Consider the following 25,290-nt stretch of genomic DNA (forward strand, 5'->3'; position numbering starts at 1 on the left):
ATCGATGATCTGGATGAGGGGATTGAGTGCGCCCTCAGCAAGTTTGCAGATGACACCAAGTTAGGTGCGTGTGTCAATCTGCTTGAGGGTAGGAAGGCTTTGCAGGAGGATCTGGATACGCTGGACTGATGGGCCGAGGCCAACTGTATGAAGTTCAACAAGGCCAGGTGCCAGGTCCTGCACCTGGGGCACAACAATCCCAAGCAGCGCTACAGGCTGGGAGATGAGTGGTTAGAAAGCTGCCTGGCAGAGAAGGATCTGGGAGTATTGGTTGATAGTCGGCTGAATATGAGCCAGCAGTGTGCTCAGGTGGCCAAGAAGGCCAGCAGCATCCTGGCTTGCATAAGAAACAGTGTGGCCAGCAGGGCTAGGGAAGTGATTGTCCCCCCGTACTCGGCTCTGGTGAGGCCGCACCTCGAGTACTGTGTTCAGTTTTGAGCCCCTCACTACAAGAAGGACACTGAGGTGCTCGAGCAAGTCCTGAGAAGGGCAATGAAGCTGATGAGGGGTCTGGAGAATAAGTCTCATGAGGAGCGGCTGAGGGAGCTGGGATTGTTCAGCCTGGAAAAGAGAAGGCTCAGGGGCGACCTTATCGCACTCTACAGGCACCTGAAAGGAGGCTGTAGTGAGGGGGGGTTGGTCTATTCTCCCACATGCCTGGTGACAGGATGAGGGGGAATGGGCTAAAGTTGCACCAGGGGAGGTTTAGGTTGCATGTTAGGAAGAACTTCTTTACTGAAAGGGTTGTTAGGCATTGGAATAGGCTGCCCAGGGAAGTGGTGGAGTCCCCATCCCTGGAGGTCTTTAAAAGACATTTAGATGTAGAGCTTAGTGATATGGTTTAGTGGAGTTCTTGTTACTGTCAGAGGTTGGACTCGGTGATCTTGGAGGTCTCTTCCAACCTAGACTATTTTGTGATTCTCATGCTCCTGTGGAAGAGGCCAGCATCATCATCTGCCCCAGGACCACAGCCAGAGGACCAGCCCCATCCAATCTGCTAGTACACATCCGCACAGGTCTTCCCTGCCTTCATAGCTTCAACATAGCCCAGACAATTTAAGCAGTCAAACATCAGAGTGGCACCCCAGCCCACGTCAATGGACGGGGTAAGAGAAAGCTGTTCCTATGAAGGCTCCAGGTCCAATGAGGCTCTTTTGGCTGGCAATGACAACAGCAAAACCAGTATAAAAGTCCATAATCTTAATGCCTAGATACCACCATTACTCCTACTTTACAACATGTTGACAAGGGTGAACTAGCTCCTCATTTTTTCTTTCACTCAGTGATTTGCTCACAGCAAAGTCTGTACAAACGAGTAAAGCCCTTGTTGCAGAAATACCTACACAAGGATCACACTTAACGTACCAGACATCTAAATCAGATCTCTGTTTCAACCTGTCCCAACTCCCACACAAAAAAGCACTTTTCAGAAGCAGGGCAGCTTCTTTGGGCTTCATTCTAGACAGATCAGAGCATGCTGCTGAATGTATGGTAGGAAAAGAGTTTTAAAATGACAATTTTGACACCTTGGTGGTTTAGCCATTGCAAATTTTTCTCACAGACTGATGATTTAAAATTAGTTTCAATCTGGTTCCTACTGGTTTCCTTGGCTCCAGATAGCATAGGCAAGTGAAGGTGAGCCTGGCCACATGCCAGGCCCTACACGCAACCCCTTACCACTTTCCTGCACTAGGGAGGTGCAGACACAGGATGGTTCCACTGTGCTGTGCTGAGCCCAGGCAGCAATCTGCAGCACCAGCTGCACTGAGGGCAGGCAGGATCTCAGAGACTAGGAGAGAGCTGGGAGCAGGGCCAGGTTCCAGGGAGCATAGACATGCTGCCGAGTGCCCGAGAAGGAGATGGGAAAGCCAAAGCTCAGCTGGAACAGTGTGAGTGTTCAGCAGGACAGCAAGATGGGCTGCCAAAAGTACCAGTGAGCCTGAACGAGCCCCAGCAACCAGGGAAATGGCTAAGGCAAATGATACATTTTGCTCTTTAGCCTCAGTCCTCTTGGCCTCCTAGAGTCCTCTGACCAGATACCAGAGACATGAAGAACTACCCACAGAGCAGGATGTAGGCTATGGGAGAGCCTACACCAGCTGGAGATACACAGGTCCATGGGACCTGGCCCATGTCACTGTAAAGGGCCTCTCCAACATCTTCCAAAGACAGCGGTGACCATGGGTGATTCCAGAGGACTGGCAAAAGGTAAACATTAGACCAATCTTTTGGTAAGAGAATCTGGGAAACCCAAGTCTGCTTGGCCTCCCCTGAGTCCTCCTGAAAGTACAACAGGATAATTGGAAACAGCCAGTGTAGATTTACCAGGGGCAAATCATGCTGTACTAACCTGGTTGACTTTTCCAATGAGATGCCTGGCTGTGCAGATGAGAGGAGAATAAAGAATGGTGTATACCATGAGTTTAAGGCCTTTAGCACAGACTCCCACAGTATACTTAGCCATTTTGATAAGAGATGGGCTGGATAAGGTGGGTGGCAAATTGGACTGCTAGACTCAGAGGGTTGTGAACAGCAAGCAGTACAAAGTCCAAGAAGTGGCCAGTTCCTAATGACAACCTCTCCATGTGTGATGCTGGGGACTATATGTTAAAAAACTTCATCACCAAGCTAGCATGTCAGAGTAGAGTGCATTTTCTGCACATTTGCAGAAGACATCAAATTGGGAATTTGGAAGGCAGGGCTGGCATTCAGGGGGACCTCAAAAGGCTGGAGAAAGGGGCTGACAGGAATCCCATAAAGTTCAAAGGGAAATGCAGGGTCCTGCAATGGGGACAGAAATGCACGCTGCAGGATGGGCTAGGGGCCAGCTGACCAGAAAGTAGCTTTATAAAATCCCCTGAAGTCCTGGTGGAGAAAAGACCATGCCCAGGAGTCAGCAGTGAGCCGGAGGACAGCCAGCAGGGCAAGGACAGCGATTACTCCATCCACCTGCCAACTGTGAGACCACATCTAAAGTGCTGTGTTCTGCAAGGGGCTTCCCCAGAGAAGTCACATGGGAGTGAATACAGTTGAGGCCACTGAGATGGTCTAGGCTAGAGCACAGGACAAACAAGGACAGGCTGAGAGAAGCGGGTTAGGTCAGCTGGAGGTGTCAAAGCTCAGGGGGATCTTAGAATCCCCCTGGGAAGAGAGAAGATGGAGCCAGACTCTTCTTGGAGGTGCACAGTGGCACAACAAGAGGTGATGGACCAAGCTGGAATATATGAAATTGCAAAATTTCCTATAGGAAATTTAACTGGAAATCATCACAAGAGTGGTCAAACACTGGACGAGGGCCTAGAGGACCCATGGACCTGATGCCCATGACATCTCCATCCTTACAGATACTAAGAATGCAGCCTGACAAGGCCATGAGTAACCTGATATGACTGGCATGGCTCTGGGGCAGGGACTGAGATCTCCTGACTTCCCCTCTCACTGATATACCGTGATGCCATGATTAGGAATAAATCTAGATGGCAGATTTCTAGCTGGGCCACCGGCTTGTTGCTGGGTGGCTGAGTCCAAGGAGGACTCCTGCACTTGGTCACAGACAGTACCAGCTGCATTATCTCCATTACACTCTCTGGGGCAGTGAATCTGTCCCATAGTACCAAAAATCTGAAATTGCACAGCAGCGCACCAAGTAACAGGGCAACACCATCAAGGGCCATGGACATTTTCACACTAAATGTATAACCCAGCCAGAAAGTTACAAATACAAATGATTAGCAGGGGAGATGCTGGAGCTACCCTGTAGGGCAAGTGGGATCAGCATCATCCCAAACTCTACAACAAACTGGAATGCAGATAACTCAACTCAGAGCCAAGTCACTGCCTTACCATAAGCTCACCCCACACTGTTTCCCTGGGGACAGCTACAACAGTTGCGCTGGCACAGCTCATTCGTCAGGCACTCACAGCCCAGCAGTGCCACTTGCCAGGCCCACAAGAGCTGTCAGCCCTACTCACCTGAAGCCCATGATGACGAGCAAAGCCAGCAATGCAGCCCTAGGATCACGCTGCTCTGTGCTCAGCTCTGCTCCCAGCCTCCACCATCCTGAACACACACACTGCTGTGCACAGGGTCCCAGCACAGGGTCAGCATCCACAAGAAGACAGACAGAGACTGCCTGGATCACAAGCCCAAGCCCAGAAGCGGAGCATTGTGCTACATCATCCACTTTAGCATCACAGTGCAGCGGCTCTGAGCTTTCAACTTGCATTGGGTCCCCACCGGGCTTTGATGGAAGGAAGCCTCACCATATCTGGAGGCACTGGGATGCAGGAGAGCAAGAGGAGGTAAAAGATAACCGAATTTCTTCAGTTCCTTCCAGGGGATGAAGGGAGATGGCAGTTAAGAGCTCCCAGCTTTGCTGCTAACCCTTTTCTGGAAAACAAGCTTTGGGACTGCTCCCTGGGGCTGTGCAGCCCTGTGTGCTCCTATTTTCCTGCGGTCTGTTTGGGCACACCTGTGTACCACATGCCTGGTCTCCACCTTCTTGCCACTGACACCTGCACTTGTATTTGAGATAGCAAACCACTCCTGAAGGGCGCATCATGGAGCAGAGCTGAGAAGAAAGCTTGATGGTGGTCGTTTCACAACACTGCTGGAAGCAGCAACAGCAGTGTCTTTGGAGTGGTGAAGGAAGAGGTGTGTTTTTTTTTCTGGGAAGAGACCTGCTAACATCCCCCTCCCCAACACACTGCCCAGTTTGTGAAGAGCTGTGCCTGTGCCAAGGCCCCTCCCAGAGTTAGGAGAGAAGAGATGGCACGCAGATGCTGTCCTGCTTTGCTGTATACTGTTTCACTCTGCTTTGCTTTTCTTTGCTATGTCCTGCTGAAAGCAAGCCCCAGCAATTGTCATTTCCACTTGCTCTTGAGACACATTTCAAGCCTTTCTCTTGCATCTGTTTTGCACAGCACGGTTTCCCCACTGCCTGAGGCTCAGCCATGACAGCCTCTCACCACTTGTGCAGGGTCTGGAGGATGCTGGGCTCTGTGCTGGAAGCTGCCTTTGCAAAATTAGTTAATGTCACTGTGGTATTGATTAGGCATTGACTGCAGCATAGGGGAGCAGACTACACAAGTGGCTTTATGGGCTGAAAAGGAGTAGAAATGCCCCAAATCCTCTTGCTTCCCTGCAAAGGGCTTTGAGAAAGTATGATTTATATTTGTGTATAAAACCTCTGCCAGTGAGGCACAAGAGGTGCCTGGATCCCCACGCATAGGCAATGAAGAGCAGTGCTGGCAGCTGCTATTTGCATTATCAGTTTAATGGTTTGCTAAAACAAGCTCTTTGCTGCGGAACAAGGACTCATTTGTCTGCTCTGAGATACCTTTTTTTTTTTTTTCATTCATGTTTTGTCAGTATGACCAGAGAGAACAAAGTACCAGAGCTCACTCTGAAGCAAAGAAGAGGCAAGTGCCGAAGAAGCACTACCAGAGCAACGGCTCCATTTTGTACAGTGTTCTTCCACTGAACACTCACCAGTGTGTTAGCCAACCCGCAATTAAAACTACACAGCAGCACTGTGTGGTGGGGAATTAAAGACAAAGTTTCAGCCCAGGGCAAGTTCGTTTTAAGAAGCTGTGACCATGCGACACCTGTTATAGGCTCACAGCCCTGCACCAACCACACAGACACCCCATGCATGCCCTGAACACAGCCTATCACAACTCAGACCATTTGCCCAGCCATCACAGCATGACTAACCCATGGTGAATGACTCAAGTATGGCTGAGCACTGGCTGAAAACACTGCAAGGTCACATCACCAACATGGATGCTGGCAGAGGCCAAGGCCAGGTTTGAGGTGCTGAACTCCCATGGCTGAGCATTGCTGCAGGGTTGGGCAAGACTGCTTAAGATACAGAGGGTCAGCACCAGAGTGCAGCAACTAACGTAGTGAAGCTCACGAAGACTGCACAGAACAATAAGTTGATTTATTAAATAAAATGTGTTTCACTCACACTCACTCCTAGATTCACTTATTTTCTCATGCTCCAAATTCACAAGCCCAAAAACACGCATGGCCAGCAGTGTTTGTGTGTGACACATCTTATGAGTCCTCCTCATGCGTCCTGGGATCTTTGTTACTGGTGGCCACAGACTGGTTTGGGATGTTCCTTCTGTGCTCTTCAAGAGCTGACAGCAACACTGATCTTTCACCCTTTCACCCTTACCTGCCTTGGGTCTTTAGGCAGCACAGCTGATACATAATTATAGAATGATTAAAATTGTACAGGACCTTTAGAGGTCCTTTTTATCTGTTCTGGAGTAAGCTGCACAATGGTTTTCTACTTACCCTAAGCCTTCTTAGAAGCTGTATGTATCTGTGCTGGCATCTTAGGTTAGGTGTCATCAACCCACGCCAATCCCTTCTTCCACCATTCCCTCTTCTGCTTGCACCTGTACACACTTCCATTCAAATTATCTAAATTTTTCCTTAAAAAATTCCTAAAAAAATTTTTCCTAAACATTTTTCTAAATTTTAACCTGTCTCTAGAGGAAGCCACGTGAAATGCTGTATGGCAAACCCAGACAGAGTGGGGGGTCCTGAAAGACAGCAGGACCTGCAGGAACAGCTCCGAAAAAGAGGCTTAGCTCTTTTAGATTAGAGAGCAAATAACCAGAGTATTTTTTCTCATCTCACCTTTGAAAGCTTTCACAAGAAATTAGGTTAGGGATGATTTACTGGCAGGCACACATTTTTTTTCTCCTCTTGAAGCATTACGGTTCTGTTTGCTTGTCCATCTCTGGTTAAGATTTGTGCAGCAGGGAACTGCTCCACAGAGGACAATATGTGAATGACGGGAGAAGCTCTCATTAAATGATTCATGTAATCAAGTCTCTAACTTTCCTTCTGGGAGATGAAGGATCCAAAGTTATAAAAAATCATGTTCATTTGAAATCACTTCCCCACGCAAATTAGCCCACATTTTCAGCCCATTACTGGGTAGTATGGCCAAGTTACACCATCTGTAAATGAAATACTTTTTTGCTTTGTACACTTTTTCTGGAGATAATTTATCTTGTCTTTGTCTAGTGCCATTTCATCAAGTTAAACTAGTTCAACTTTTAGAACTCAAGACGTAGCCAACAATGTATAGACTTAACGTACAGACCTGGAGTTAACAATGTGCTAGTAGGTGCAGTGTCAGGAACCACCTACCCTCCTGTGCGTGCCACAGACAGAGTATAGCACTCCAGTCAGCACTAAGGCTGGCAGATGTGCTGGGGCCAAAATGCCAACACATACCTATGCCTGATACAGATAAATCTGCACCACTGGCTGATCCAACAAAGCCACTGGAGCCATGTCTTTGGTCTCTCCTGCCTCCATCCCAATGTACCCTGCAATAATGGGACATCCAAGACAGTGCACAATTGCATAACTTCAACTTCCACGCAAAATCTGTAAAAGCATGTCCCATTTTCTAACGGTACATGTTATTTAGGAACCAAAGCCCTGGCTTCAAAAGCAGTTGGAGACCAACGATAACCCTGTCTTATGAGACCTCAGGTCATCAGTGGTCAAATGGTTCTGTGTTAATTTGAGACCTGTGAAAATGCCGCAGGATGTCCAAGTGGGGTGTGATGCTTGCTCATCTCCCCTGCCCCCAGTTCACCACTATGTCCTTTCCCTCAGCACTTCTCAGGTGCTTTGCACAGCTCTCCCTAGTTGTGCCTGCCTCCTGTTTCCTGGAGGAAACTTTCTTTTGACAATTTCTGCCAAGTTGTTGTCCTTGCCATGAGCAACCCTGTTGATTGTGCTCTCTGTTAGTGTTTTTGAAGTCTAGTACTAGAACCCAATGCAGATATCACAGAGATGTTTGTGATCTGTCCTCTCAGGCCAGGACCTAAGCAGTGCTCAGCAGAGACACCTGCAGTGGCTGTAATCAGCTGTTTGTGAGAGAAAAGCCTCTCTACGAGGCACTCCAACTTATCTTCCATTAAACGTTTCATAGAATCACAGAATGGTTTGGGTTGGAAGGGACCTTAAAGATCATCTAATTCCAACTCCCCTGCCATGGGCAGGGACACCTCCCACCAGACCAGGTTGCTCAAAGCCCAGTGCAACCTGTCCTTGAACACTTCCAGGGATGCGGCATCCACAGCTTCTCTGGGTAACCTGTGCCACTGCTTCACCACCCCCACAGTGAAGAATTTCTTCCTAATGTAAAAACAAAATCTACCATCTCTTAGTTTAAAGCCATTACGCCTTCCCCTATCACTCACACTCCCTGATAGTCCCTCCCCAGCTTTCGTATAGGCCTCCTTTAGGTACCAGAAGGCTGCTATATAGCAAGGTCTCTTAAGCTACTTCTAGGCTATTTCTTGACTTTGAGGAGAGCAGAAGGGAAATTATTCAGAATTATAGAGTAATTCAGCCTTGAACGGACTTCAGGAGGTCATGCAGCCCAACCTGCAGCCTAGAGAAGGATCAGTGACTCCCAGTTTCTAGTGCATGTTGTTGGACCTACAAAGCCCTGTGTCCCTCAACCCCCATCTCTTGTAAAGCCAATATTACCCATCTCCCTTGGCTGCAGACAAGAAGCAAGAGAAGCATGACCCCTAATCAAAACTGAGCATAAAGCAGCCTCAGTACCTACCTGGGTGGAGGAAAGGGAGGTGCACCCCTTCATGTCTCGGTCTCATTAACAAAACTCAATTCAGCATGTTGATCTCATGTAATACGTTCAGTTCTTATGGAACAATTTTGTGTCACTCCCCTAGAAAAGCTTTGGCAATAAACCAAGTCTCTACCTCTAAATCCCTGGATAACCCCATTAAGAAGCCCACTGAAAGAAGGTGCACGTTATTGGTGGTTTCACTGGAACAAGAGGGAAAATTGCATCAGCCCTTCAAGTCTACCATTTCACAGACTGCAAGGCCACACAGAGGTGGAGCAGCAACCACAGCCCCAGCAGGGAAGAACATTTCCAACAGGCTGCAGGCTTGCACTCTGACAGATAACCCATCTTTTTAGACTAAGTGAAAACCCTCTCTGGTGACACCAGGGCAGAAACTCACCTGAGTTTTCCTTATCCTCAGGTCAGCAGATGACCTGTTCAGTCCTTCTTCTTGTTCAATGCTCTGCTCAATACCTGATTAGGGAAGAAAGACATAGATTATTTTAGGCTGTTTAGAGAAGGAAAAGAGATTGTATGGCAAAGTGATTTTAAAAGATGGAAGCCTGTGAACTGGGGAGCATTTGGCACTGAGCAATTCCCAGTTTCTGACTCCAGCCTGTTGGTTTAGCTGGACAGCACAGCATCATTTCATTAATGCAATGCACACATCCCACTTCTAAACTGCTCCCTCAATTTTCAGCAATTATCCATTCAGGCAGGAGGAATCAATGACTCTGTCTCCATAGGAGTGGCGGGGGCTTAGGCAAGGTGCAGGACTGTGCCCAGGCACCCGGGCATACAAGTGTCACAGGCGCTCTGACCAACATGAGTCCTCTTCTCCACCAGCTCCTGCAGCTTCACTTGCACATGTGGTCAGGCTTCCCAGGCAGTGTCCCTCCCCAGCTTTCGTATAGGCCTCATTTAGGTACCAGAAGGCTGCTATATAGCAAGGTCTCCCAAGCTACTTCTAGGCTATTTCTTGACTTTGAGGGGAGCAGAAGGGAAATTATTCAGAATTATAGAATAATTCAGCCTTAAACGGACTTCAGGAGATCATGCAGCCCAACCTGCAGCTCAGAAAAGGCATGCCAGGCAATGAAAGGGACAGAGGGACCGATATGCCGACCGGACCCAACCCGCAGAGAAGTCTGTTGCCTCCCTGGGGCTCGGGTGAGAGACTTTGCCACGAAAGTCAAGCGCCTGGTACGGCCCACTGACTACTACCCGCTACTGGTCTTTCAGGCTGGTAGCGATGAAGTAGCAACAAGAAGTCCGAAGGCGATCAAAAGAGACTAGGGATTTGGGGCGACTACTTAGAGGATCAGGGGCGCAGGTTGTGTTTGCCTCTGTCCTTCCGATAGGGGGGATCGAAGCTGAAAGGCGTGCTGTTCACATAAACTCGTGGCTTCGAGACTGGTGTGACCGGCAGAATTTTGGGTTCTTTGATCACGGGAAGGTCTATGCTACACCAGGCCTGATGACACCGGATGGGATGCGCCTCTCTCGGAGAGGGGTAAGGATCTTTGGTCAGGAGTTGGCAGGGCTGATAGATAGGGCTTTAAACTAGAGTCGAAGGCGGAAGGGGCTAAAACCAGGCACGCCGGTGAAGACCTAAGGGATGGTACGCTAGAATCAGAGGGGCTGTGTGCCAGTGAGGTCCTTCGGTCAGATCCACAAGGTGCTGAGTGTAAGGAGACGCACCTGAAGTGCTTCTACACGAACGCACGCAGCATGAGGAATAAAATGGATGAGCTAGAAGTCCTGGCCCAGTCCCGCAACTACGACATCATCGGCATAAGCGAAACCTGGTGGGATGAGTCCTGTGACTGGGGTGTTGCGATAGATGGTTACAGGCTCTTCAGGAGGGACAGGCAGGGTAGGCGAGGTGGTGGGGTGGCGATGTATGTGAAGCAGGGGCTGGACTGTGTGGAACTTCAGGTCGGCAATGGCAAAGTTGAGAGCCTCTGGGTAAGGATCAAGGGACGAACGAATAAAGGGGATGTCGTTGTGGGAGTCTATTACAGACCGCCTGGCCAGGACGATAGCGCCGATAAATTATTCTTTACAGAACTAAGAGAGGCCTCAAGATTAACTCCCCTTGTCCTTATGGGGGACTTCAACTTGCCAGACATTAACTGGGAGTGCCACACGGCTGACACGAGCAAGTCCAGGAGGTTCATGAAGCACCTAGATGATAACTTCTTGGTGCAGGTGCTAACGGAGCCAACTAGGAAAGGTGCCCTCCTAGACCTGTTGCTAGAAAACAGAGAGGGTCTGGTGGGAGATGTGGTGATTGGTGGCCGCCTTGGTCATAGCGACCATGAAGTGGTTGAGTTCAAAATTTACGGTGACAGAAGGAAAAGCGCCACCAAAACCTCATCCCTAGATATGGGGAAAGCGGACTTCAGGCTGCTCAGGGAACTAGTCAGCAAGGTCCCCTGGGAAACTGCTCTTGAAGGCCTCGATGTCCACCAGTGCTGGTCATTCTTTAAGCGATGCCTCCTAGAAGCACAAGATCAGGCAATTCCTAAATATCGCAAGTCAGGCAGGCGGGGCAGGAGGCCGGCGTGGCTGACCAGGAACATTCTAATGGAGATTAGGCGGAAACAGAGAGTGTTTTGCTACTGGAAGGAGGGCCAGGTGTCATGGAAAGAATACAGGGATGCTGTTCGTGTTTGTAGGGAGAAAGTTCGTGTGGCCAAAGCACACCTAGAGTTGAAGCTGGCTGTGTCTGTGAGAGAAAACAAAAAGGGTTTTTTTAGATATGTGAATGGAAAAAGGAGAACTAAAGAATACATAGGGCCGCTCCTTGATAGGGAAGGTCTCCTCACAGACAATGACATAGGCAAAGCAGAGACGCTTAACGCCTTCTTTGCCTCTGTCTTCATTGCCGATGATGGGCTTCGGGACCCAGGGTGCCCCGAGCTGGAGGACCGGGACGGTGGGGATGACAAACTCCCAACCGACCCTGAACGTGTGCGGGATTTGCTACTCCACCTGGATCCCTACAAGTCCATGGGTCCGGATGGGATTCATCCCCGGGTGCTGAAAGAGCTGGCGGACATCATCGCGGAACCTCTCTCAATTATTTTTCAACGATCCTGGGAATTTGGAGAGGTCCCGGTAGACTGGAAGCTGGCAAATGTCGTGCCGATTTTCAAGAAGGGTCAGAAAGAAGACCCTAGCAATTACAGGCCTGTCAGTCTCATGTCAGTGCCTGGTAAAATCATGGAGAAGATGGTTCTCGAACTTATTGAGGCGCACCTGGGGGACAAAGCAGTCATTGGTCCCAGCCAGCATGGGTTTGTGAAGGGTAGGTCCTGCCTAACTAACCTGATTTCCTTTTATGATAAGATCACCCGTATGGTGGACCAAGGGAAACCAGCTGATGTGATTTTTTTGGACTTCAGCAAGGCTTTTGACACGGTTTCCCATAGGATCATACTGGACAAAATGTCCACCATACAGCTAAATAAAAACATCATACAATGGGTGAGCAATTGGCTAACGGGCAGGGCCCAAAGGGTTATGGTAAATGGGGCTGCGTCAGGCTGGCAGGCGGTCACTAGTGGGGTCCCTCGAGGCTCCATTTTAGGGCCGGTACTTTTCAATATTTTTATAAACGATCTGGATGTAGGAATAGAAGGTATTTTGAGCAAGTTTGCTGATGACACCAAACTTGGAGGAGTTGTGGACTCGAATGAGGGTGGAAAGGCCTTGCAGAGGGATCTGGATAGGTTGGAGAGCTGGGCGATCACCAACCGCATGAAGTTCAATAAGAGCAAGTGCCGGGTCCTGCACCTGGGACGGGGAAACTCTGGCTGCACGTACAGACTGGGCGATGAGACGCTGGAGAGCAGCCTAGAAGAGAGGGATCTGGGGGTCGTGGTAGACAGCAAGTTGAATATGAGCCAGCAGTGTGCCCTGGCAGCCAGGAGGGCCAACCGTGTCCTGGGGTGCATCAAGCACGGCATCACTAGTAGGTCAAGGGAGGTGATTGTCCCGCTCTACTCTGCGCTGGTGCAGCCTCACCTCGAGCACTATGTGCAGTTCTGGGCACCACAGTATAAAAAGGAACATGAAACTGTTGGAGAGTGTCCAGAGGAGGGCTACGAAGATGGTGATAGGCCTGGAGGGGAAGACGTACGAAGAACGGCTGAGGTCACTGGGCCTGTTCAGCCTGGAGAAGAGGAGGCTGAGAGGAGACCTCATCACAGTCTACAACTTCCTCGTAAGGGGGTGTCGAGAGGCAGGAGACCTTTTCTCCATTAACACCAGTGACAGGACCCGCGGGAACGGGGTTAAGCTGAGGCAGGGGAAATTTAGGCTTGACATCAGGAGGGGGTTCTTCACAGAGAGGGTGGTTGCACACTGGAACAGGCTCCCCAGGGAAGTTGTCACTGCACCAAGCCTGTCTGAATTTAAGAAGAGATTGGACTGTGCACTTAGTCACATGATCTGAACTTTTGGGTAGACCTGTGCGGTGTCAAGAGTTGGACTTGATGATCCTTAAGGGTCCCTTCCAACTCAGGATATTCTATGATTCTATGATTCTATGTTAATGAAGACTCAGAAGGTGAGGGCACACGATCTCTCTGGCAGGCACTGTCTTTTACCTGCATTACAGCTGTGCCTGGCCAAAGGAGCGACTCAGTGCTGTCAAGAGCATTAGTCACTCCCAGGTTGGTAAGCAAGGGTTTCAGCAAAACTGATGTGATGCTCAACTCTGATCTCTGTACTTTCTGGTATTCAAACAAAATGGAACACAGTGCTCTTCTCCCCCTGCTATGCAGGATGAGGAAATACAGAGTTAAAATGTCTCTGCAAAATACCAAAGCTCAAGACTTTTCCAGGGGCCCTGTCAACAAGAGCTCAGCCCTGCACAGGAGAGACCACAATGCCCAGGCTGGAGAGCGGGCCTCATCTTGCTGAACATTCCCCTTTAGCAAAGCAGAGATTTGTCCTTTTAATTATGCCACAGTACAACTAACTGAGATTGATTTTTCACTTGTCCAAAGACCACAAATAACAGCACATAGGAGCGCCGCCCAACTCAGTGTCCCACTGGGGCCCAGGCAGGGAGAGGGCATGGTGTTGCACGGTAGGAGTTCTGCCACAGAGCAAGGCAGTGCAAATCTCCTCATGGTCAGCTCAGAACATGCAATAGCTCTCATGTTACAATCTTTACAGGGGGTTGAAAAGCCTGGAAGAAAGCTCCCACCAGCAGGCTGGCACAGTGTACAGAGCTACATGCCTCCCAGTAGACCAGCATGAGCTGGTGGCACTCCCTGAGTTAGGCTGAAATGCCCCATTCCTGATGTAGACATCCCCACAGATCTCCAAGCCTGGCCCTGGCACCTTCCATGCTGCTGCACAACCTGCAAGCCTGGCATGGGACAGGTCCCTCCTGCAGCAGGGGCTCCCAAGGGCCAGCCAGTGCATCAGGGACACCACCAGCAATGTGGGCATTTCTGTGCTTGCCATGTGCTGGTCAGTGCAGATGGCCCTGCAGCACACTCTGCAGACAGGAGCAGCACCGAAGCTTCTAAGGAAGACTGGGCCTAGGGAACATATCGTGGTGCTTGCAGAGGGAGTCATACAGCACAGTGTGCTCCAGGGAAGTGCTAGAGAATATCAGCACAAATTCTGCATTCTCTTCTGGAACAAGCGTCTGTATCTGGAGATATCTTGAAAGGTTCCATCCCACACAACCAGACAGCCGTGGCACTTCTCACATGCATACCCCTGCCTGGGAGAGTGACTGGATGCTGCCTGCACAGCACATTACATCAGCAATTGGTATTCCTCAGCATTTGTCATAAATCATTCCCTATTCCCAGGGAACAGTATTGTCAAACACTGTACATTTATAATAATTAATAAAATCACATTTTCCCAAGAAGCTGGTAATTAGAATTAGCCACTGCATGAGCAATATCTCTCCTAAAGAAGTCAATCCATTGTCAGCAGATAGTGTTTTTAATCATTCCTGACTGTTTTCTTTCATTGATCATGCTGGCAAGTAGGTGATTTGGGACAATGCACAAGGACTAACAGTCTGCTTCTCCAGGTAAATACAATACTGGTGGTTCTTTTCTGGAAGAAGGAAACAGGAATCAGATCCTGTTCTGCAATTCTTCAGGCTCTTAAATCCTCTTAAAAAATGTATGGAAAATAATTTTTTTTATGCAGTAGCATAAAAACCTGTGATTTATAGAGTATGTTGTATGTTCCCAAAAGAAACCATTAGTGCTCAGCTCTTCTTCCAGTGACTGCTGTGAAGTCTGAAGTAACCACAGCAGCAGCTGGTGCCACTGCTGTCTGGAGGGGACAGCAGTGGGGCACCTCCCAGAGTCCCCCCTGAATAAACTCTGTTCTGTCAGTTTGCACAGGGAGAGCTCCTTGGGTACTCGGGATGCGGGCTTGCAGGCATCACCGCAGCAGGACATACTACACCCTGTCCCCACCTAGGCTCCAGGGATCTGAGTACTGTGAGGCTCCCCACCCAGAGGGGCCCTGCTTCTTTGGAAGGGATCCCCTGGTGTGCAAAGCACATAAGCTGGTACCTCAGTTTCCATCCTGGGTCTAGGTGAGATCACGTCTCAGGAGGACAGAGGGAGCAAGGGGTATAAGTGTTCCTTCTGGCATAAGTTCCTTCTGGCATAACACTTATACCTCTGACAGAGGTATAAGTGTTCCTTCTGGCATCCAGACAGGCCACAGTCACACACATTTGGAGACAAATCTGACAAAGAGCATCAGCCACATCCAAGTCCTCCATGACTGCAGGGCTCCCACGAAACCTCAGGATCCAGGAGAATGCTGTTGGTGCAGGGGAAGCACCCACTTCTTGCCCAGCCCTTCAGGTACAGCCAGTCTCCTGCAATGAGCTCTTCCAAATCCCACATGGTCCCAAGACCAGTGCCAACAAATCCAAACCCTGCCACTACAACCTGCCTCCTGCTCCGAGATGTCACCATCCCTGGGATCTGATCTCGGCTACTCAGGCTCCCTCAGCAAAATGGGCTCAGCCAAGTGCTCCAGTGCAACCACAGCGATCTGCAGGTTCACAGCCACATCATCCTCTCCCTGCTTGTCAAAGAGATTGATTCTTCTGACTGCAGAAACTGTGAGTCATACCACGCTCTGTCCCCATGACATCCATGGCAGAAGACACACCAAGATGACGGAGCATGCTGATGAGATGGGACAACCTTTCCGAGGCTCACAGCTTCTTTCTCGCCCACCACCAGCCCCACAGAGCCTCTGCATTGGGACGCTATGGCAGCACAGCTGGGACAGCAGGAGGCCCCACTGCTCAGCACAGAGCTGTCCCGCTGCCACTAGTGAGGCAGCCTGCACTGCAGATGGAAAAGCAAGGGATGACAAGACCAGCCCTGGCAACCCCTTTGGCCTTGCCACAGGTGTGCTTGGAGCCCAGGCTCACCAGGAGAGCCCAATGGCCCACCTGCCAATGCTGGCATTGGCTGGCCCAGGACTCTGCAGCAGGGACTTGTGCACAAGCCTGCTGGGCGCTCATGTCCCTTTCCCTCACCTTTGTCCTGGAACAGAGACTCAACGGTGTGACTTCATAAAAGGCAAACAGAAGTAGCTAGAGGATGCTAGAGAAGGGAAGGTGATGCACATTCCCAGGTGATCCCCACAAAGCAAAGGCAGAAGCCACCTCTGGCTGTCCCTTCCCAAGGTTGCCTGAGCACAGACAGATAGGACCAGGCTGCAACAGGGTTCTGTTTGTAACCTGCCCTTTCCTACCTAGAGAAAAACACCCCAAAATTCCCTTGACCTGCAACAAACACCAGCTGCTGGTGACACAGGCTTGAGATGACAGCCAAGGCCCCATGGTAAGCTGAGCCAAGCTAACAGGCATTTCTGGTCATGTCACATCCCCAAAACCTATCTTGTTTCCACACTCAGCACACAGCTCATTCTTAATGTGATCACTCCCCAGCAAAAGTAATTTCTTGGTAGATGGAGAAAATGGAGGGTAAATCAGGTGTTCCAGGTGAGATTGGACCCATGGGAAAAGAAGAGCAGCATGTGCCCACTGGGATTTAGGGTTACCCTTGCTGTCAGGATGAGTTTGTGCGTGGTTAAGAGAGCTGAAACGAGTGAATGCTACAACATAAGAGGGATGAGTAGGCAGTGCTGGCCCTGGGGACACAGAGCAGGAGGCAGGGAAGCATCCTGAGCACAGGAGGGCAGCACCCCCTCCCTGTGCTGAACCTGCCAGCCCAGAGGCTGTAAGGCAGGAGTGCAGTGGGCATACCCCCTTACCTGGTGCCCCATAGCAGCATCACAGGCAAATACTCACTCTTTAGCTTGGAGCGCACTTTGTTTGCTGTCTTTTTTATGTCAGACATCAGCTCTTCCAGCTCTTCCTTTGTTTCTGAGGAGAAAGAAAAAGAGCAAACATGGGTGTGTTGTAGACACTGCTAAAATCTATACCCCAGTCCCATAGTATATGGGGCCTGGAGCTGACAGCACTGCCCCTTCCTGGCTGGTAGAGTTGGTGGAGCACCTCCACTCCATGGACCCAGACAGATTCTCCTCCCAAGTCCTGAGCCTGGCCATAATCCAGCTGCTGGCCAGGCAAACCAGAGGACAGAGAAGCCATACTGCAGGACTCCTGCCTGCACACCAAGCTAAACTCCCACATGCTCAGGGCTGTGCAGAAAGTGAAATGGAAAAGATAAACAAGTGACAGTGCTGGTTCCTGCAGTGAAGAGAAAAGCTTGGCTGCACACCAAAACCTTCTGCACACCAAGTGCCACAGTGTGGGACAATTTACCTAGGGCTCTGCCACGCTGGCAAGCCCTCCCCAGGCCATTATAAATGGTTATGTCTTCCTCAGGGAAAGTCTGGTGCTCCTGTGCTCACTTTCTCCTTGCTCAGCAATAGGGATTTAGCTCAGCCATGCCTAGGCTCTCTTCTGCCCTGCAGCCAGCAGCTATCATTGACACTGTCTTAATAATAGCCAGTTTGTGCATATTCACTCCCCAGCCTGAATTCACTGCTTTTGGCAAAAATCTGTGGGCTGCAGTGGCACAGTGCCAGGAAACACTCCCAGTCCCACAGCCTGTGTCTCAGAAATGGCTCTGGGGAGCACAACAGCAGCAGGACTGTAAAACAGTTCTCGTATTTCAGTGTGCAGGGACACGGCAGATGCAAATAAAACCAAGTGCAAGCAAGTACTTTCTCTCTGTACTCATTTATATCCCTATGTACCCACATCCTCCTGTGTGACCAGGCCAAAGCACTGTGCATGCAGCTTCAGGCTCCCACTGGAGAACAGCCCTCTCAAGTGATAGGAGCCCATCGAGTCCCTGTTTAGTTTCAGGCCTTTCTCTCCAGGATTGCAAAGGCTTTTACAGCAGTGACTCTCCTGGGCTGTCAAGGAATATTGACTCGGGTACAGGGAGAAGGAAACTAAAGCATATGACACACTTGAGAGCAGTAAATCAGCTGAGAAAGCCCTGATAACTGAAGAAGTTTGGCACAGGACTATCTATCCTCTCTTATGTGCAAATGTCAGAAATCAGGCAGTAATGCTCTGAACTCATTAAAAACGCTGCAATTACTATAATGTCTCTAGACACTTGTGTCTTGTAGGACTTTTCTCTGCACTGCCACAGCATCTCCAAGCAACTATCCCTGCTTGGTAAACCTGGATCAGAGCAAAGCTCCTTGATCTCCACCATGATCCTCTCCCAGAAACCAGAGTGTCCTTGATGAAGCTGAGATGTGCAACTCATGGTCCCATATTCATGAAGTTTTTAGACCCAGGCAAGAACCACAGCAAAACTGGAGCAGGTCACACACCTCCTGTGCCCAGCACACAGTTACCCACCCATCTGGGCACATGACAAGAACCTCCTGCACTCCAACAGCATCCCACCTCAGCATGGGACCAGCATATAGATGCAGAGTTGTCACAGTGAGTCCCTCTCTGTGCTCATCCATAGGCTTGTGGCAGTTAAGCTGGCTCAACATGGTCATAACCCTGACCTGACCGTGAGACCAGCTGACCCCAAAATTCAGCTGCAAAACCAGCACATCACAGTGTCTCAAGATGCAGATACTAAAGAAAGTACAAAATACCTGCCATTCAATATGATTTCTCAGAAATCCTGCTATCCTACCACTCCCTCTTGATTTTGAGGGGATCAAGACTTAATTAAATAAAAATTTCTTTAAAATCATGATGATGGGAATGTACTGGGGGAAGGTCAAATCCTATCGATGCTTGTACACTTTTCTGACTCAGAGATAAGCTTCAGCAGTGTTGGGAAAATGAGGAAATGAGCATATCTGCAAATACCTTCTCCCAGGCTCCAGGTATTTCTAAACAAACCAACACAGCAGCCTCATTGGAGAAAGTGGTATGATTACATATTAGATACAGATCAAGCTCAAAGGCACGGAAAGTAAGAGAACATTTTCAGTCTGAGTTCTCATTTAAATGACTACTTCTTTTTTTTTCCCCTTTCTTGAAAGAACTTGTATGTGATAACCAAACCAGCCTGAGCTAACTCCATATAGTAGGACAGGCTGGGGCCAGGTGACAGGGAAACAGCTCTGTAGACAAAGACCCTGAAGTGCTGTTGGATGAGGGCTGCCATGAACACAAGGACAGCTGAGAGCTGGATTTGTTCACCTGGAAACAGGAACACGAAGGGGGATCCCACTGCTATCTGCAACTGCCCAGGAGGAGGGAGGATAGAAGCTGGAACCAGACTCTCCTTGGAGGTGCAGTGGAACAGGACAAGCAGTGATGGAACATGCTGCAACATGGGAATTTCCAACTAGATTGGAAAATATTGTCATTGTGAACGCAGTCTAGACTCAGAGATGATATGGGATGTCCATCCTTAGAGCAATTCATCACATGGCTGGACATAGGCCTGAAAAGACTGACCTAATGGCCCTGCTGGGGTGCATGAGACCAGGGGCCTCCAGGAGTTTCTTCCCACCTGTATTCGTCTTTAATCTTATGAAACAATTTCATGTAATTCACTGCCAAGTACTTTCCCCTTCCCCTGTTGATCTGGGGTGAGGGATGTGCCACAGTAATGCAGCTTGCAGGGGCACCCACAGTACCAGCAGCTCAGGCAGGTGATGGGCCAGGCAACAGGTGGAGGGGCACGGGACAGCGGGTTGCGCGCTTTTGTGGGCAAGGCTGAAGCTGCCTTTCCTCAACACATTTTCAACAGAACAGCAAAGAGAAAACACTCCTTCTGGATGGCTTCCAGTCACAGGACTTGTGAGGATTACTTGGCAATCTGGCAGGCACAGACTTCCCAGACAATTATTTTCACATTGATGGCGTCTGTTTAAGTGACTCACTCAAGTCTATTGAACCGTTCATGGAGAGTAACATTCAGCAACAGGATGATGAACTACCACAACATCACCACTGCTCTGGCCAAGGCCATCCTGCAGTGGCAGGCACAGCACAAAGGGACAAGGTGTGCTGCCCAATGGCAGGGCCAGGCTCCCTGCACCCCACACACATCCCAGAGGTCAGAGCTGCTGCCCTAGGGCCAGGTCCCATTCCTTGAATGGTGGAATAGCAGAACATCCCAAGTTGGAAGGGACACCCAAAGATCACCGAGTCTAACTCCTGCTGTCCTGGAGCACAACACAGAAAGAGGGATGTCCAATGGCCACCAGCAGCACAGGGCCACGTCCCCAGTCTGACCTGAGAGGCAAGTTAAGGCTCCTACAGGGGATGCTCTCAAGGGAATTCTGCCTATAGCCAAGCGCTGGACACTGAAGTTCATCGATAACAGAGGGCGGAAAAAGTGATCTGGACAGCAGCAGGGGCACCACAGCACCAGATCTTCCCTTCAAAGTTAATCACGGGTGACTGAAACCCACTCACCTTTGTGCTGGGAACCTGCAGCGCTTCTGAGCATCACCCCAACAGTGACTTCATACACACAGTACCGTTCTCAGGCATCTGAGTTTCCTCACTTGCTTGTTATTTGGATTAATTAAACATCACCTCTTGTGACCTGGAATTCTTTATGGACAACCAACCACACAATCAATAAAAGCATGATTTTAAACTAACTCATACCTCAGTTAACTAACAAAGTCAGAAAAAAAGGATCTTTTTGGTAAAGATTTTAATTCTTTCAATAAAAAATTAAAAGAAAATCCTGACCACAGTTCCCGCAATAACATTTTTAGAAAAACTAACCTCTCTTGTCTTTTCCTTTGTCTGCTTATCTTGGCATTTACATTTGCAAAACATTGGATAGTTCTGCAGAGTGCAAACAAAGATGAAGCACAGGACCTGGTGATGGCCTGGCAGCCCACACAAGTGACCTGGTCTCTGGACAAGCCACAAGCAAGATGGAATCCTCCCTGTGGACTTACAGAGCTGGTTGGAACTTCTTCTACAGTGTTTTATGGCCTTAAAGTAATAAAAACATCAGGAGACTGGCTAGAAAGGCTGTTTCAGCCACAAGCCTTCTCACAGTTGTGTGGAATGAGCAAACCTCCTGTACTGGCTGCCCTGCTCCCCCATGAAGAAAGAGCAGCCTTGGACACACACTGCAAGAACTCATCCCTGGAGTGGGTGCAGCAGAGCCAGCATGACCTGAGACACGGTGGTATTCAGCATGGCAAGGAAACAGGACACAAGTAGCATCTGGGCTGCACTCCCCATCTCCAGGAAAGGTCTCCTGAGTTCCTGTATGTTCCATGTCACTACTGGGAGCATCTCCCAGCACTAAGTGTGGGCAGCTGGTCAGGCTGGCTTGGCAGGGAAAGCACCAAGAGGGCAGATATGCCAAGTGAGAAGTAACTCGGAAGTAAATGCCCTGCATTTGTATACAGCTCAGGACTTTCTAGATAAAGTCCCATTTGCCCAAAGAGATTTGAGATATCAACAAACCCTATGCAGTCCTTAAGTTTTCAAAGGCCAATGTTCCTTTCTTGGAAACCAAGTTCAAAGTCTAATATTGCAACTTACTTATTCAAGCTAAGTAAAACAAGAAGTAAAAATTAGAAATCTATAAAATAGACACGTAAAAACAGACAGTGGGCAGGGGACAGCTACATGACTGAAGCCCTGGGCAGAGCTGGGCTTGTCCTTCCACACAGAAGCAATAAAAGGAGCTCCAGCTGCTTGCTGAGGTGCAGAACCAGGATGTGATGGTGCCATCCATCTGCCTTCAGTGAGCTGCAGTGACACTACAGCAATGAGCAAGAGTATAGATGTCCATTACCATCATGGCAGACCAACAGCCCCAGGATTTTTAACTTCCACCGTTACAGGAGGGACAAATACGGCTTGACATGCATCAAGGAGAGGTGCTGCTGGGATTCAGTGTCAGTGCAAAATGTCACAATGCTTTTATATGGAAGCAGAACAGCAATGATGGGCACAAAGGTTTAAAAAGTTCTTAAAGATCCCCCGGAACTAAAGTTGCTGTCCTGAACACCTTGCCTGTACTGTCCACCAGTGTTTGGATGTAATCTGCAACAGATTAAAACTGTAGTCTTTGACTTTTTTCTTTTTTTGTTGTTAAGTTACTAATGAAGGAAGAAGGTGAACTTTTTAACTGATATTTTTAGGTAATTCAAAGCTACTTACCAGTGGGACTGCACTAATAAAATACCCTTCAAAATATGAGTGCTGATGTATCCTGTTTCACACACCCAGGAAACTCGGCCTGCTCCCCACAGGCTGCCCATTCAGCCAGGCAAACACCCAACTGCAGCCACAGCAAGCATGGAAGTGTCCACATGGGTTCACTGTCAGGACAAGGACGCCAGGTAGTTCTGCATCAATACCTGGGCTTTGTGATCTGCAACCACGCACAACCTCACACCCAGAAACCCATTGTGTAAAGCTCCTGGGGAGTCCCCATGCATGGCCATTCTCTGGCTGCTCCTGCTGCTCTTGTCTGGGCTTGGAAACAAAAAATTTCCGGGTGGGGGGGGAAACAAATCTCAGGACAAAGTGAGTCTGGCCAAAGCTGACCCAGATGCCATGTGCCCAATGTTTCTTTAACCTCAAAATATGCTACACATTGTCTCATCGGCAATCACTCTGGCTGTCTTTTTATAATACAGCAGCACAAATTATGGGGTTGAATTTTGCTTGTAAAAAAAGCTTTTTGTTTTTGTGGTTAACTTGTGCAAAAGGTAGAGAAAACAGAGACAGTGCAGCTCAGTGTCTTGCTGCATTTCCTTTTTTGGAAATTGGTGGGACTTGATTTTCTTTCCAATTACTAGAGACAAAAGCAACAGGTTTTGTCAGGTGAGGAAGAGCTAGAAGTGAAAGGGATCCATGCAAATGCCATAACCCAGTCTGGACATTTGTGTGAGCTGGAATTCAACCCATGTAACACCAAGGCTCCCAAGGCCTGTCCCACTTGTGGAGCCACCTAACAGGACAGCCAAACAGGACAGCCACAGCAGAACAGTTCATGTCTAACAGCAAAGCAAACTGGAACCACAGCTTGCCTCTGGTAACCCAAGCCTTTCACATCACAAACCAGGTACTCCAGTCTGTGGCTCCATAGGACCTGCAGTTTAGAGAGCAGAGTACAATGCAAACTGAAGATCATAATTCTATTTGCATAGTGGTGAGACCCTCCCGAAATGTGGCTTAAAGCAGATAATGAGTCTGATGAAACTGCAGCAGCTTTGTACAGAAGCACTGGTCTGGTGTGTGCTGTGCACGGAAGGGCAGACATTTGCTGTCAGGGGCTCCTCCAGGGGCACTGAATCAAGACAGAAAGATTTAAGATAACAAACAGCTCTGAATGGCTGCTCCCACTGACTGCAAATGCAACCATCCAACAAACCTGAGTCTGACAGAGGTCTCCAGCCCTGCTAGCACCTGCTATTCCAGGAATACTCCTCTGGCAGATAAGCAACCTGCTCCTTCCGTGTCCACGAGCTGGGTGGATGCCTCCTTCCAGCCTTCCTCAAACAGTGTAGACAGCGGTGGGATAGGTACTCAGAGCAGAGCTGACCTGATCCTCAGCAGGCAAAGGTACCATGTGAAGCTGATCAAATCTATTTTTAAAATGCCTTGCTGAACTGCAGTAATTGTATTATCCTCCTTTAATTCTCTGTTGATCGAATTCCACTTCAAGTAGTCCATTATTTTGCCCAGAAGCAAGGTCAGGTTAATCAGTCAATAATTACCCAGCTCATTCCATTTATCTTTTTAATAATAATAATAATAATAATAATAATGCTGTGCCGCCTTCTGAGCTCCTGGTACCTATCAGGTATTCAGAGACTTATTGGAAATCAACACTAATGGCAGCAGCACCATCTTACTCAACTCTTTGAAAGCTTTCTCATCTATGATTGCAGATAGATTAGATCCAGCAGGGACTATATTTGGTACCTAATGTTTAACAACCACCCAAATTGCCGTGAGAATGTAAGAATTTAATCATCATAATATATCATGTTATCTCAAACTTTCCAAAAAAAGCATTTCCCTTACGTTTCCATCCTTTCTGCATTATTCAACCATTTTCATTTATTACTGTACTAGAACCACTGATAGTTTTCTTTTTATTTAAGGACATCTGAGTGATGTCCATAAGTGACACCCCTCTATAAGAAGGGTCATAAGGAGGATCCGAGTCAAGAGTCTGTGGGTGGGGATTAAAGGGCAGCCCAACAGGGGTGACATTGTGGTGGGTGTTTACTACAGGTCACCAAATCAGGAAGAGGAAGTGTATGAGGCCTTCTACAGGCATCAGCAAGTTGCCTCACGTTTGCAGGCCCTGGTTCTTCTGGGGGATTTTAACCACCCCAATACTTTCCAGGGAGACAACACAGCTCAGAACGAACAGTCCAGGAGGTTACTGCAGAACATTGCAGATAACTTCTTGATGCAGGTGGTAGGTGAACCACCAAGGAGAGAGGCACTGTTGGACCTGGTACTAACAGAGATGGTCTAGTTGGAAACATGAAGGTTGAGGGCCATCTCGGCTGAAGTGATCATGAGATGTTGGCATTCAAGATCCTGCGAAGAGGAAGCAGGGCAAAAAGTAGGACTGCAACCCTGGATTTCAAGAGAGCTAACTTTGACCTCTTCAGGGACCTAACTGGACAGGGCCCTACAGAGAAAGGGAGTTCAGGCTAATATTCAAGCACCACTTCCTCCAAGCTCAGGATCAGAGCATCCCTATGAGAAAGAAGTCAAGGGGGAAGAAGGGGGGCAGGAGACCTGCATGGGTGGGCAAGGAGCTCTTGGGAAAAATTAAACAGAAGAAGAAAGTGTACATGATGTGGAAGAAGGGACAGACCACTTGGGTGGAATATAGGAACATTGCCAGATTGCCCAGAGAATGCAGGGATGCAATAAGGAAGGCCAAGGCCTGGTTAGAATCAAATTTAGCAAGAGACATCAAGGATAACAAGAAGGGCTTCTTCAAATACATCAGCAACAAAAGGAAGACTAAGGAAAATGTGGGTGCACTGCTAAATGAGGCGGGCACCTTGGTGACAGCGGATACAGAGAAGGTGGAGTTACTGAATGCCTTCTTTGCTTAAATCTTCACTGCTAAGGCTAGCCCCCATGCACTACTGAGCCCAGAAACTAGAGAAAACCTGGAGAGAGGAAGACTTTCCCCTGGTTGAAGAGGATTGG

At 48.8% G+C, this 25,290-nt stretch overlaps 1 protein-coding gene across 1 annotated transcript in view; it reads right to left on the reverse strand.

Annotated features, from left to right (window-relative positions):
* Nucleotides 1-25,290, reverse strand: part of STX1A (syntaxin 1A) — a 117,050-nt gene that overhangs the window by 31,068 nt on the left and 60,692 nt on the right. Inside the window, exons 4-5 of the mRNA XM_035343221.1 lie at nucleotides 16,969-17,043; nucleotides 9,037-9,110 (exon numbers count right to left, since the gene is read on the reverse strand). Coding sequence (XP_035199112.1) covers nucleotides 9,037-9,110; nucleotides 16,969-17,043 — 149 coding nt within the window. The remainder of the gene's footprint in view (nucleotides 1-9,036; nucleotides 9,111-16,968; nucleotides 17,044-25,290) is intronic.

Source organism: Oxyura jamaicensis, chromosome 19 (assembly GCF_011077185.1).
Source record: "Oxyura jamaicensis isolate SHBP4307 breed ruddy duck chromosome 19, BPBGC_Ojam_1.0, whole genome shotgun sequence".
Lineage (NCBI taxonomy): Eukaryota > Metazoa > Chordata > Aves > Anseriformes > Anatidae > Oxyura > Oxyura jamaicensis.